General features: G+C 39.0%; 6 protein-coding genes across 6 annotated transcripts; 1 reads left to right on the forward strand and 5 right to left on the reverse strand.

The window, feature by feature from the left end:
* Positions 1–125: 125 nt before the first annotated feature.
* FDP41_003732 (uncharacterized protein) lies at positions 126–2,307 on the forward strand (the record flags this gene model as incomplete). The annotated part of the gene is made up of 2 exons (XM_044707069.1): positions 126–684; positions 830–2,307. The coding sequence occupies 2 exons, from the start codon at positions 126–128 to the stop codon at positions 2,305–2,307; spliced, it is 2,037 nt and encodes a 678-aa protein (XP_044561792.1).
* Positions 2,308–2,344: 37 nt separating this feature from the next.
* FDP41_003733 (uncharacterized protein) lies at positions 2,345–6,108 on the reverse strand (the record flags this gene model as incomplete). Its single annotated transcript, XM_044707070.1, has 5 exons — positions 2,345–4,660; positions 4,707–4,852; positions 4,901–5,078; positions 5,170–5,511; positions 5,569–6,108. The coding sequence occupies 5 exons, from the start codon at positions 6,106–6,108 to the stop codon at positions 2,345–2,347; spliced, it is 3,522 nt and encodes a 1,173-aa protein (XP_044561793.1).
* Positions 6,109–6,283: 175 nt separating this feature from the next.
* Positions 6,284–8,716, reverse strand: FDP41_003734 (uncharacterized protein; the record flags this gene model as incomplete). Its single annotated transcript, XM_044707071.1, has 1 exon — positions 6,284–8,716. One exon carries the CDS (start codon positions 8,714–8,716, stop codon positions 6,284–6,286), a length of 2,433 nt encoding a protein of 810 aa, XP_044561794.1.
* Positions 8,717–9,719: 1,003 nt separating this feature from the next.
* Positions 9,720–10,940, reverse strand: FDP41_003735 (uncharacterized protein; the record flags this gene model as incomplete). Its single annotated transcript, XM_044707072.1, has 1 exon — positions 9,720–10,940. One exon carries the CDS (start codon positions 10,938–10,940, stop codon positions 9,720–9,722), a length of 1,221 nt encoding a protein of 406 aa, XP_044561795.1.
* Positions 10,941–12,003: 1,063 nt separating this feature from the next.
* FDP41_003736 (uncharacterized protein) lies at positions 12,004–12,627 on the reverse strand (the record flags this gene model as incomplete). The annotated part of the gene is made up of 1 exon (XM_044707073.1): positions 12,004–12,627. The coding sequence occupies one exon, from the start codon at positions 12,625–12,627 to the stop codon at positions 12,004–12,006; it is 624 nt and encodes a 207-aa protein (XP_044561796.1).
* A 682-nt stretch (positions 12,628–13,309) lies between these two features.
* On the reverse strand, positions 13,310–14,767 carry FDP41_003737 (uncharacterized protein; the record flags this gene model as incomplete). Its single annotated transcript, XM_044707074.1, has 1 exon — positions 13,310–14,767. The coding sequence occupies one exon, from the start codon at positions 14,765–14,767 to the stop codon at positions 13,310–13,312; it is 1,458 nt and encodes a 485-aa protein (XP_044561797.1).
* Positions 14,768–14,952: the final 185 nt, after the last annotated feature.

The following is a 14,952-nucleotide window of genomic DNA, read 5'->3' on the forward strand; positions in this document are numbered from 1 at the left end:
TATATTCCTTCCACTCAACATAGGTTGGCATTGTCTTCTCCTTGTCTTCTTCGTTGCCCTCTCCGACCAAAAACGTACTCTCTCGATTTTATCAATTCAAATTTTTTGGTGATTGTTGAAAAAAAATGGCTCCAAAGAAAAACCTTTCGCTCACAAAGCCTCTCTCCACACAGCAACTCCACAAGGAGCAAATTAAACAGGCTCTTCAGGGAGCTACGGAAGAGGAGAAGAAGAGTTTGTTTCAAAAAAAGAAGGACCATATTCAACGGTATCATACGGAGGTTTTGGATAGAATTAAACCATTCAAAAAGCCTTTTAATCAAAAAGTACATGTACCTTTGGTTCCGAAGAAGGATGACTTGGAGACATTACAAGATGAAGAATTAGATTTTGATCAGGTGATGAGGGATTACATTTTGAGTGAATGTAGTTTTGATGAGGAAAACAAGGCTGGATTCTTCCTTGATGATGCTGATCCAGACTTTAAAAAAGCAGTCACCGGTATTGAAAATGTTGAAGTTGATCCTTCCTATGAATACGACCAAGAACCAATTGAAGAAGAAGTTTACTCTGCAAAAACTCTCTCAAAATTACAAGCTATCAAAGCATTCACAGGAAAGGATGAAAAATTATTCGCCAAACAATTCAAATTCATTTCGACTGGATACTATAAGACTGCGATTGGTAAGTGAAAAGTTTGATGTTGTCAATGTTTTATGCTCATTTCAACACATGACATTTATGTGGTGCATCATTCTCATGGATACATCTCAACATAATTACTCACCTGATTTGCAAATCATGTGAATATGTCTTTCCATATGTTTAGCTGAGGCAATGAGTGCATCTACGGTCAGTCACATTCAATTAGAAAAGAGCGAAGTCATGGAAACCATCAAACAACTCAAAACATATGACCAAGCAATCACACAACCAGGTGAAGGTCTTTTATTCTCAGAACAAGATCCTAGCCTTGTATTCTTTATTTCTGTCTACATGAAGAATCCATATTTGCATTCCATTTCAGCACCTGTCGATGTCCCATTTTTAAAACCCATTCTGAGTTTCTCGAAGGAACAACTTCCATTCTCATCTCTCCAAATGTTACTTCTCGTTCAAGACGACCAATACGATGCCTACACTCAAACATTGAAGGACTGTGAATTTATTACAAAATTGAAAATTATGAAACTTTCAGACTTGATGGTTGAAATTGGAACGACCTATCTTAAAGGAAATACATTTGAAAACACTAGATTTGGCAGATTCAACGATAAGAAGCATTTCTTGAACCAATACGATTTACTATTTTGTGACGCTACTCTTTCGAGAAAAGTTTCTGCCCTATTCAACTCCTATAAAAAGAGAAAGCAAGGAGTGAGACCAGTGACACTTGATAATGTTTTGGGTTGGATCAATAACGATCTTACTCATTCCAAGGCATTCATTGTGCAAGGTAATTCGCACTTTACCATTCGAATTGCTCGTACTGAATGGAATGACAAGGACATTTTTGCAAACGTTTCACACTTTTTGGAGAACAAGACAAACAATGCAGAAGTTAGAACTGCATTTTCTCAATTGGTTCAAAGTGACATTAGAATGGTCATGCTACACACGAATCGTTCTATTTATGTGAAAATTTATGAAAATGTTGATATTGATATGGACAAGGCTAAAACTTTCAAAGCTGAGAAGAAATGGAGAAGTCGAGGAAAGAAGGAAGAGACGCTTCAGGAAGAAGCAGCAACCACACACGCTTCTTTAATCCAACCAACCTCAACACCAAAGAAAGCAGTCATGACTCCAAGAAAGAGTGAGATAGCAACACCTGCTCGTGTTGTTGGTAATTCATCATCGGATGAAACTTCCGCACCACTCACTACTAGCACGCCAAAGAAGTTAACATCATCAATAACAAAGAAACAAGCAACTGCAGAGAGTGCTACAAATAACAACAAACAGACTGAAGAAGCTATTGCAACACCAAAGAAGAAGGACAATGTTCAACCAACATCAGCGAAAAAGCAAGGCCCTTTATCAGCAAATCCTGAAGAAGTCACAACGTCCACAGCAGCAGTTACCACTCCAAAGTCAGACGTTCCCAGTAGTACTACCAATGAAGAGCCAAAGAAAAATAACGCCTCAACACCAAAGAAACAACACATGAACGAGGACACACAAACTCGAGTCCTATCCTCTGCTCAAAAGAAAACAAAGAAGCAAGATGTGGTTGCAACTCCAAAGCGTTCTATAAGCGATTTAAAGTCGAAGCTCAGCAGTTTACAACCAAAGAAATCAGAATAAACAACCAGTTTTTCGAATGCATTTTTCTTTAGTAACTTTAAGCACTGATAGTAATGGTAAAGTCGTAAGCTGCAGCTCCTCCGGGATTGTCTACAACGCCCACAATCGTTTTCCATCCATTCTGGGCCGTAGGCATTTGTGATATTGTAACTGTATCTCTGGCCGTTGTTTTGGTCACACTAACACGGCTGAATCCGTCTGTATTGTAACCTAATTGGTAGCTGGAAGTATAGGCGAATGCTTGGCCGTTAATAGTAATCCCAGTGGGTGCTCCAAATGCTCCGTGCTGCCATGTTAACACCCCTCCCTGTATGATCACATTATCGGTGCCGTCAATGGTTGCCTTAACACGAATTGATTGCGAAAAGTAAGATTGACAATTACTACCGTAATAACCAATGTTACATGCACACATGTCCGGTTTAACACAGGCTCCGACACCACTGCAAACACTTGGGTCGTCTCCTGACACACCATAACAGATTGCGACTTGACACCTTTCACCACGCCAACCAAGGTTGCAAACACACGTATTGGGACTCACACAAGCTCCATTTCCATTGCACACAGAAGAGTTAACGGTTGCCAAAACACCATCACATTTTGGAATGTCACACCAAGAACTTCCCCAAAGCGTTGAGTTTGTACAGTTACAAGTATCAGGCCCGATGCATGATCCTCTGCCGCTACAAACACCGAGTGTTCCTTGTGGAATTCCATTACAAGTTGGAATTGAGCAATTTAAACCAGTCCATTGATTGTGACAAACACAATTACCTCTCACGCAATTTCCGTGAGTCGAACAAAATCGATTAGAGTTTGACGACAATATATTCACAGTTGTGTCTGTCCTGTTCGTTTGCATACCCAATAAAAATACCGAACCACAACCAATCGAATAATAACGTGAGCCTACAGGAGAAGGGACCTTGTTCATGGAGTCATCCCAGTACAATGGGTTTGTCAAATTAGCTTGTAGAATATTTGCATAATATTTTTCATTGGTAGCGTAATACCCACCAAACATGTAAATGTTTTTAGAGTCATAGAGGACAGGCCCATCAACAATCGGATATGGAAGTGGTAGATATGTATTTGTCCAAGTCATATTGACCAAAGGAGACATTAAAATATCTGAATTCGGTTCTTGGTTAAATTTTCTTCCACCAAATATATATATATTGTTTCCAATGATCTCTGTATGCCCTGCATAAATTGAAGAAGGTAATGTCATCGTTGTCACCTCCCAACTCAAAATGTCTCTTAAAGGAGCTCTGATAATCTTATTTGAAGGCATCAAGTTTCCAATATTGTCAGTGGTCATTCCTCCAAAAATATAAAAGTAATCTTCAACCAGTGCATACATTCCACTTGCAACAGGAAAAGGAAGAGTCTTATTGTACACCGTCCATTCTCCAAATACTGAGTTGGTACTAATTATTTTGTTGGTCATAGTGTGATTGAGCATTCCTCCAAAGAAATAAACAGTCGTATTGACGGTGAGCATGTGAGTGTTAAAGAATGAATAAGCAAACATCTTATTCTTGTCTTGTATAGATAGACTTGTCACTCCTTGATTTGGGACATTTTGAGAGGTGTATCCAACTCCCAGTATTGATACAATATTAAGATTGTCTTTTGAAGTGCCCATATAATGTTCTTCTCGTATATATACGGTTTGATTGTTTTGGGCGGTAAAGAAGGGATACTTTCTTTGAAGAGGTGACCAAAATTGCATCTTCACTTGTTGAATGTTTCGGAACAAGTATCTTGGAATAATTCTTGTGCCCAACCGGCTATCTTCTGAAAATCCTGCTCCAGCCAAAAAGAGATTATTACCGTCAGAATAAAACATTGCAGTGGAATATGTCATTAAGGCGAACTCGTAGTAATAAGGATTTTTAGCCTTTGGAAATGATTGGATCTTCCTTGGTATTGTCACATCATAGCAACCACATCCATACCACCAATAACACCAGTCATACCTTCCTGTACCAAGTTGGCAATGATAATTGGCTCCCCACGCCCATACTGTTCCATCGTCGCATATTGCAAATGCTGCTGATTTTTTATGGAAGAGCTTCAAAATTTTGCGAGAGCCCAAATCGGTGGTTGTAATTTGTGTTAATACGGACTTTGAATTTGCTCCTGTTATTCCTAGCCTGCCGTTTGCTCCTTCACCTAAACCAAACACTGTTCCCAAATTGGTCAAAAACAGAGTTGATCGATCGCCACACACAAAGTCTAAGTGGTTACTCGTTGGATAGTTATTAGGACTCACTCCAATATCTACAGGCCTTGCGAAATATTGATAAACTGCATTGGGATAGCCAGCAATTGGAAAATTTTGTCCCTAAAATTGGATATTAATTTTTCTCAATTCTTTTTGTTGGACTTACCCAGTAAGAAAAACTTCCATTACTAAATCTGACAACAACATGAGCAACGCCGGCACAAACGTGAGTAACTGCTGGGTTATCGGCAAATGAGACCAGCATCGGTTGTTTCACTGATGCAGGTGCTATTGTTCGGTCAGTTCCCAAACCTAAAATGCTGTTTTAGCAACAAGACCTTTGAAACTGCAAAGACTTACCGAGTTGATATTCACTATTTCTTCCCCAAGCGTACAATTGACCTGCTGTATTGACATAGAACGAATTATCAGTACCTGCCGCAATATATATAATACTTCCTGAATGAGTCAGAATTTCCACTGGGAGCTGTCTGGTTGTAGTTGAACCATCACCAAGTTGACCCCAATTGTTTAATCCCTTATTATTGATAAGAAATCAGAGTTCAATGACATGTTGATGAGGAACCCACAGTGAGCAGAAATGAACCACTGATGACTACAAAACTTACCCATCCGTACAATTTCAAATTAGTCAGGAGAAGTACATGAGAATCGCCTGCAACGAGTTGCCAAATTTCTTCGTTGGCAGACAATTTAAAATCCACAGGATTTACGGATCTGTCTTTTCTATTAGTTCTGCCCAACGCATAAGATTTTGTTCCGAATGAATACAATGTTCCGTGGCCGGTGATAAAAATACCAAAACCTTCTCCTGTGACAAGCCTAGATGTTTCGCTGTAGAGGCTTCTCGAAAATGTTGTGGTACTAAGGGTAGTGAACTGTGTACCGTTAAGCTTCTCCACATAATTTGGATCAATTGGTGTTGTTATATTTATATTGGCTTCTTCTTGCTGATAATGTAAAGAGTTTCCAATATTTCGAGTCGTTAAAAATCAAAAACAACGTACATAAATTCTATTCGTAACATTGAGCAGTTCATATTCGTGAACCACCTTTGTAATATTCAATATAAGTTGAGCGTCTTGAAGTGTCGCCTGGTAGTATTGATATCGTTTTGCATATTTAGCGAGGAGATCATTGTAGGCTGCTTTTGTTACATTCATTTGACTATACGATCTCGACGCGAAGGCAAGAGCTTTCTTTTGATAGTTGGCTCGTTTCGCCTGAACAGTCATTTCCTTCACAAAGTTGCTCATGTCCACTAGTTCTTTGGCTTGTCTTTCTCGTATCAATCTTCTCTCCTCAAACAAATCAAATAATTTCTGTCCCTCGGTGTCATGAGGAATAAACAGTATTAAGGTCGTTAAATTGAAGAGTAGTGCTACTAAAATAAGGGAGCCCACACTCAGGAAGGCAGTAATCATTCTCTCTCTGCCGAAACGAGGAATCCTTTGTCGTTCGTGTTGTTGTCCATAATGTTGTTGTTGTTGTTGTTGATGATGATGATATTGATCGTGAAAGTTAGGAGACCGAGAAGTTAGTCCCATTTTTTCTAGTGAGGCTCTTTTGGCTCTTGCTGTAAAACGGTACCGTAGTTGCAAACCACCTGCAGGCTCATCACACACCTTCTAAAAAACGGTTAAATACAAATATCCTTTGGGCGATATTGCTCAATGATGATTCCAACCCGACCTTAATAATATTATTATATTAACCCGAGGATTATTTAACAGTATGGGAGGAGGAAGAAGACCCTTCTTGACTTGGTTTAATGTTTTTCAAAACTTTCATGGCATGAGCATGTACCTGCACACGAGTCCTCGATTTGACATACTTCTCGCTGATGGCTCTCCAATTCTGCCCACAAACTCGATATCCTTCCATAAATCTCTCGTGTTCTTCACTCGACCAAGGTCCGTCGTTCACAAAATTCTTAATCTTCTTTCTGGGTGGAGGTGCTTGTTGATAGAAGGAGCCACCTGTCGACAGCTTTGGTACATTGGATAGATCCAGCACAATGGGAGAACCTAGGTCCGTAGGAGCAATGGCTGAATCACTAGCAGTTCCAACAGTGGTCGAAGTGATGTTTTCTGGGGTTGAGGTGGAAGGTGTACTGTTGGAGCTCTTGGATGTCACTGCAGTGGCATTGGAAGAGGATGGAGTGGCGAGAGAAAGGCCAGGTGGGGAAAAGTGTCTGTTAGAAATTGATGGAGGCAAATCTCTTGCTTGATTCAGGGTCATTTTGTCATGTCTAAAAGAAGTTCTCTTCCGACTGTTGCGAGTGGAATGTGTGGGAGGCAGAGAAGATTGATTCATGTCTTGAAAACGCAGTTGTGGAGGATCTCTTCCTTCATGGAAAGTCACATGGAAAATGTTCTGACTGTCCTTGCGTTTGGCTCGTTTTGAACGAAGTTTGTGACATGAAGTAGTCCATTCTGAAAAGGAATGTGGTGGTTGAAATTGTTGTTCCTTATTCTGGGAGAATGGTACTTCTTGATTCGTTGGTGTTGAAAAGTTGGTCATCATGATCGTTGATGAAGTAGTAGAATTCGATGCAGATCTAGAACATGTTGTAATTGAGGTCGATTGAGGCTTTCTCTCGTGTGACGATGAAGTAGACGAGGAACATGAAGATGAGCAAGATGATGAATTCTTATTGAACATAACAGAGGGAAGAGAATCCACTTGGAAATTTGAACCTTCCTGGCAAGATTGAATGATAGTATTAATTTCCTCTTCTCCACCAAGTGGCTCATCTCGGAGGAGATCCTCTCTCTGCAACATTAAGGATGCACTCCTCACAGAGCCAGTTTGAGTGCATGCGAAAGTATGTGGTGTTGGTTGTTGTTGTGATCGTTCATTAGGGATTGTAGGAATTATATTATATTGTGAGTTCCTCAAAATTTCAGTTGGTCCACGTGATCTCAACTGTAAAGAACAATCTGAGGGAAAGAAAGAAGAATTTGAGGTGATGATTGTTTGAGGTGAGGTTATTGTCGGATCGACTAGTAATACTGAGGACGAGGACGAGAATGAATGAATGGGATGATGAGTGTTGTTGGATGAATCCTCACGGGATGGAATTTTTGGAGCTAGACCACTGTGAGCGATCAGATCGTTGTTATTATCATTGGAAATTAATTGAGGTTTTTGCAGAAAAGTCGAATGAATTCCATCAGGAGGATGATCATGCATGCTTGAAATTTCTAATTTTCCTCGAGGTTTAAAAGAGGTGAGAGATGAATTTGTGGTGGCTCTTGTTAGGGATGTTAATAATTCTTCTGATGCATTCGGAGGTTCATTATAATTATTGCGGTTATATGTACCCAAATTACTTGCCACATGTGCATGATCATCATAATTATTTCTTAATGAAGAAGAGAAAGAATTACTGATATTGTTATTATTAAATGAATGCAATAATTCGTGTTGAGAGAATGCATTTGGCCTAGATATTGATGAAGAAGAAACAAGTCTACTGCATGCTGCGTTATTCCTCCCAACTGAATGCATAGATGCATTCGAAAATAATTTGCTCACATCACTTAGAGGACCTAATTCAATAGATGGCTCCATAACTATTTGTGGTTGATAATGATATTGTTGAGCATGTTCAGCATTTTCATCAAAACTACAATAAGCATTCATGGATTCTTCGCTGCATGCAAGAGTTAGAGAAGGAGAGATTTTTCTCTTTTGTGAGTTTGTATGACTACTTCTTTGAAGTGATGTACATATAGATGTGATTGGTGGCGTTGGTAGTTGTTGATGTTGTTGCATGGTATAATCTTGTTGATGAAGAGGCATTGATGTTGGTAGCAGCTGTTGTTGTTGATGAGCTTCATATGAGTGACATGTATCTCTCCCATAATGGCTTCCAGTGGCAACATGGTGGTGGAATCTTGAAGTTGTCCCATGCACATCATGATGTAAATGTCCAACCATCGTTGAAGGTATTTGATGAGCATGTCCTTGATGATTCTGTAATGAAGGGATGTGTGACCTCTCGTGTCGAATGGGATGTGGATACTGTTTAGGTTGTTGTTCTAATTGTCTTTCACCTTCCTCACTAGAGATGGTGAAGGTGCTGAATTGATGATGTTTTTCATCACTTTGTTTGTTGTTTTTAGGTGCTGATTGACGATGGAGAGACATGCTTTGTGAATTATCATTATTTAGAAGAGATGGAAGCTTTTTTCCATCATGTGAATATTCCATTCAACAACAGGAAAGGGTGTGAATATTCTTGGGTTTGTTCAAAATTAAGGAGGGTGGTTCTTCTTCGTGTTTTTCTTGATTCGACTGGTGGAGAACCTACAGTACCGAGAGTGTTGTCATGTCTTTCAAGAGAAGAAGGATCAATGAGATTCGGCTGGCGACATTACAGGTAGATGTAAACGAGTTGATTTTTCGAAAAAGGTTAATTGTTGAAAATGTTTTTGGGCACAATACGGCAGGCTGGATCACGCACACCGCGTCATCTCACAAATCACAACCTACCAACAACAGCAACTTTTCTCAAACAGGAGGTTGGTGCTTCGGTGTTTACGTAAACAGTTCTCTGTTGTTTGACAAAGAAAGCAAAGCAGACACAGGTTGAATGATGGCCTAAATTGCTATCTTGTTGCCTTCTGTTGGAGCGTGGGACGAGATATCAGCCGGCAAGATGAAATCAGTAATTCACCGAATTGTTTTGTTTTTTTGAATAATTTATTATGTTGGAACGAGGTACATCGCACTGATGAAATGTCAGTTGTCTTATTCGAAGATCTTTTCCGCACAAACCATTACCGGCAACATTTAAGCAACTTGTTTAAAAAACGCTGATTTGTCAAAAAAGCAATTGTGCACAAAGCAAGCGTGATGCCTTATTAGATGCTAAATGAAGAACAAATTATTCAAATTTGGAAGGGAGTTAAGAAGATAATGATACTAGGCATCAGTAATTGTTAAAATGAGTGGGGTGACATGTCATACAAGAATTAAGAGATACGATAGTAGACATCACAACAGATCAAGTGTATTCCTCTAATCTTCAAACAGGAATTTCAATTTCACAATACAACTCTGCGTGGTCCACTTTGAGATGCATAGAAGGAACGACCGTTATTATTATTATTATTTATACATAATTGTGAATGACTTGTTTCTAAATGATTTACGGCTTGTAGTTGAGTTGTTCATTAATAATAAGCTTGTTGTAAAGAGGGTGTAAAATAAAACCAGCAAGAGTGTTGTTTTTCTCAGCTAATTTGCCATCGAGTATGGTTAGAAAGTTCGATGATGACAAGCCAGAGAGTTCCATAAATTCTTGAGCGAATTGAGTCGCTTGATCATTTTCACTACCATTCTCACAAAATACAATAATTCTTCCCTTAAAAGATTCACAATCTTGGATGAGTGCTGATAAATTCTTACTACTCGTTTCTTTCGAGTAAGAAAAAGAGAGCATGATTCGAACTTGCACCTTTTCTTGAACCACAACCTCTTCCCCATCATGGAGATTGGTTGGTAAAACAACCATAAAGGGAGCGTGTAAATCTTGTTGAATTTGGGAAAAGTAGGATTGACAATGTTCAAGTCTGTCATTAGCGATCGTCAAATCCATCTCCAAAAACATGGTTGCCACTTGTTGTTGAGCATTTTCATTGTTGGAACTGAAACTGTCATGAAGGAATAATCCAGGTTGAATAATTTTCACTTGTCTTGTCTCATCACCATTGAAACGAATTGCCTTTAATGCACTTTCAAGTGCCTTTTCCCAAATTTCCTCACTTGGATGTCCCACACAAAAAGTCTTTGGTTTTAGTGATCGACAGGGCTTGACAATTTCTGGATAATGGTTCATCCAATCCTGTGATGCTGAATGATCATAAAAACTTCGATTATCCAAATAAACTTCTGTACATTCCAACACAATTGGATGAAAGTCCAATTCATCTTCATGTCCTTCCATGGGCTCATCAGGATTCCATTTCAATGGTTCGATATTAATTCCTCCCTGTTTCAATTTCATTTCAATATTTTGTTGAGCAATTCCCATCTTGATACTCTTAAAAGCAGGTTGATAGTGAGGATGTTGTCCAATAGTTTTCACTTGTTTTTTAAATTCCTCAGCCATTTGTTCATGACCATCCTGTTGTGAAATTCGAAACAAGTAGCAAAGGGTGGTGGGTGTATCTCGAAGGGTGGCTTGACTACAGGGTAGGAATCCCTTTTCAATCATTTCGGTGGCTGCTCGGAAGGATCGGACGATCCAAAACACTTGTAAAGCGAAAGCTTGATGAGGATTATATTCCATGCAGCCCTTCGGAGCCTCTAATAATTCTTGCCATTTGGTTTTTGTCTTTTGGGTGGTGTCTTTTTGTTGTGAAAGCATAACGATGATGACGACCTTGACAGGGTATTTGTCGCTCTTTTTTGTGGAGTATCAACCAATGCAAGAGTTCCAAGTTCTAGTTGTTGGAAGGTCAAACAACCAATCCTTGTGTGACTGAATTCGTCAGACTTGTTGGTTAGTGCGAAATAAGTGTTTTCTCAAACACTTTTCAAAGAACAAGTCACTGGGATAAATCTCTGCAAGGGAATGCATTGTTAATCCCGAAACACCTTAATGATGGTTGGAAGCAACGCGGATTCTTCTTCTTGAAAGAAGAGAATAAGGATCATAATGCCTAATGTATGGAGTGTAAGAAGTATTTATATTTTAGAAAGATGAATATGAAACAAAGGCACACTAACGGGAATATCCCTTTGAAAAAGAATCCATTCAATAAAGAGACAGTGTATATAAATTATGATATTCCCTCTAAACAGTTTTGAATCTCTCATTGCTCCAAGGCCTCGTATTGAAGTTTGTCAACTGTTGTGCTTGAATGATTAAACAACGTGTCGAACAAGACATTAGAGAGTTAGCTGGTTGGTGAGAGTCCTTCATAAGATAGACGCAGGTTTGCAGAGAGAACAATTTTCTTGCTCCTTTGGCTTTTGTCCAAATATTTCTTGATTGCATTGACAAATTGTGTTCTGAAATACAACAAACAACTTTAATTTAAGGATCTAACACAATTATGGGACAATTTCAGATTATGAGACACTCAATATTAGATATCAAAAATTTGGAAACGTCAATCTGTTCAACATAACTCCGCCACAAATCAGATCAACAAAATACACCTTCAGGGTCTTCTATTTCGATTGAAACAGGAGATTATATATTTACCGTTAAGAATAGATGATTTTCATATCAAATGTACATCGGGTGTGGTATAGTGGTAGCATTCCAGACTGTCACTCTGGCGACCCGGGTTCAATTCCCGGCACTCGAGATTTGAGATTTCTTTTTTGATTCTTGGAGGGTGTTTTTTTTTTTTTGTGCTTTTCGAAGGATAGAATTTGAAATCGTTTAATTAACGTTTATTGTTAACTTGTTCTTAAACAACTTAACGGAGGTACAGAGCAGATGGTGAAAGAGGATTACCAGAAGATCGAGAACCAGGCAACTTTCTATTTGCAGAGTTCTTTTCGGAACTTGTTGGTGTGGAAAAAGTGTTGCTTTGTTTTCTGTTGACACCCAGAACTTGTTGCGTGATGTCTTTGAGAGGATTTCTTTGGAGATGTGGATTGTTGGAGGATTTGCTCTTCATGGAGAGTGGTTGTAGTACAGGATAAACTCGACCAGTCATTGGATCAATGTTTTCCTTATTGTCTCCAAAAGAGAGCAACGAGGAATGTACATTCAAATCAATAAAACCGAGTGTGGTTGCTTGTTTTGTATGAGAAGTGGTAGTAGATGTCGTTGTGTTTAATAGATGGTAAGATTTTGAGGAGGAATAGGAGAGGTTGTTGGCTGTTGTTGGCATAATCATCTTGCTGCCAGCAGTGGAGGAAGAAAAGGTGGTTTTTTGAATATTATAAAACGATTCATGGTGATGATGATGATGAATGTTATGGATAAGTTCATCGTCTGCATTACAATCCATACACGACGATGGATCTATAGTATCTCCTCCCTGCATACATGACGATACAACATTCAAATCTTCATAAATTGAATAGGAGGGCATCTCGGACTGTGTGGTTTCACCTTGTTTTTGGTTCAGAAGGTTTTTTTTCACTTGAAAGTGCACCGTGTTTATGGGTGCGCGCCCAAATGGACCGTTACGTGGTTTAGGACGAGGCTTTAAGAGCAGCATGGAAAAACCACACACCTATCGAAGACTTGTTTGGGAGAAATTTGGGAATGTGAGGGGTATATCCGTCGAGCGTCAGGTACCTTAGATGTCACCACAATAGGTGAGAACTCTCGAGAGTTCAAAGAGAAAAAAAGCTGTGCTAAAAAGGCAACAACTATGTTGCAGTTTGTTTTTTTCGTTGTGTTTTGTCTCGCATCTCTCCAAATCAACATCTGTACACGCAGGCACAATATAACCACCCACAAAGAGACACATGCCCACTGTATGCATTGTATGATCTCTTGAAGCACCTTCTACAAAAGTGCAACTAAGGCGGTTTTTGTTCCACGACAAACCTTTCCAAAAGGCATCATGCTCTCTCTATTGCAAACGAGTTGGCTTTGCAACTGTTTCGAGCTATATGGAGATGGGTTTTCAAAAACTTGCATACAACAACAATATTGTTTCAAGTAGGCTACAAAATTTGTTCTCATGATCTAAATAGACCCTAATTTGCTAACACTCTCATCAAGTCCTGACTTGATTTGTCAAGATTCACGTGGCATTTTCACAACTAAATGTCTTTGTCATTTTGAACCAAACTTCTCAGTGCCGCTTGAATGGCTACTCGTTGATCTTCTTTTGGTAAAACAGCTGAAAAATAAATAAGCTCTTTCAACTTATTCGCAAAATCTTCAAGAGTGGCAGGTTGGGTTGTGGAAGCTGCTTGCTGCTGTTGTTGCTGATTGGCTATGTGTGTTTGTAGTTTCTCTCTCTTTCGATCGATTAGTCGTTGTAACTTTTTACGTTTCTTACTCTCAATCATTCGTTGCGAATTTTTTCTACGTGCTGAAGTTGTAAATGGTGCACTGTGAAGAATGCAAAAAGGTCCATCATTTGGGTGGTCGCAATTATTCGTTGGTGGTGATGATGGTGGGTAATCCTCTGGAAAGTAATACCTTAATTGAAGACAAAATGGCCGATGCTTGTAATGAAAGGAGACAACATCCACATTGAATTTGGTTCGATTTTCCATGACTGAATCAGCATCGTCGCGTTGTGAAATGGGCTTAATCAATTCGAGCCCGTTGATATCTCCAGAAATTACTTCTTTCGAGGAACCTCCTTGTTTTTCTGGAATCAAGTTTGCAGGAATGGGTTTCTGATTCACTTCGGGAATGGGAACAATTTTCACAACCTCTTCTCCAGTGTCATGGAATACCAACTTGATATCGGCAATCACCTTTTCATATTTTCTTCGAATTTTCTCGTGAAATAACACAGACTGATAGAATTGATAAACCAATGAAGTATATAAATGATCGGGAACATAGGGTGTTGGATCATCACTTCTCGTCTGTAAAATATAAGTACATTCTGATATTGGAGATTCATTCGGATCAAGTAGTTCTGCAAGCCTTTCATGCTTGGGCATTCCAATAAAAATGTTCGGAATGTGTTGTTCATTCGTTGTTTTGATATTTGTTTGATGATCGTGTACAACAATAATTGATTCTTGATGATTTTGTTGAAATGCATGGGAATTTCCAATGTTGGTGAGAGGTGAGTGTGTTGGTCGAAATTCTGAGGAAGCAGGTAAAATCTCCGTGTCTCCACGAGTATTATTGGAGGATAATTCTGATACTTGTTGTTTTTCATGTACTGATGGAAAAACAATTTTCCATTCCCGAAGATCCACATTCTCTTCTTTTTCATTAAAATTTAATTCTTCTTCTTCTTCATATTCTTCATAGTCGTCTTCATCGCTTACTTCGTCTTCATTGTCCGATATGATACTACCACTTTGAGAGTTTTCATCATTTGATGAATCATTTTCTTCTTCCTCCACAGATTGCAATGTTGAATGCGAATTTATATTTCCAACAACATCTTCAACCCTTCCGATATCGTCAGGAAACAAATGACGATAATGACCGGTTGAATTGTTAATAGAGTTAGCGTTGTTGGTGCTACCCGAACGTATTGGACCAATCTCCACAACGTCATCATCCTCTTCATGCGTTGAAGGCATTTTTATGATCGAAAATTCTATTCTTGGCCTCAAAAAAAGATTCCTTGCGTAGATTGAATTTTCGAATTCGTTGTGCTTCTTCTGGCAGTGGCATTCGGTACATCAAGGAATGCGGACGGTAATCGGTAATGAGCTACCGTCAAATTCCTTACCATGTCGTGTTTGAATTGTATAAATACCACATC

The sequence above is a fragment of the Naegleria fowleri genome (assembly GCF_008403515.1).
Source record: "Naegleria fowleri strain ATCC 30894 chromosome Unknown tig35, whole genome shotgun sequence".
In the NCBI taxonomy this organism is placed as follows: Eukaryota; Heterolobosea; class Eutetramitea; order Acrasida; family Naegleriidae; genus Naegleria; species Naegleria fowleri.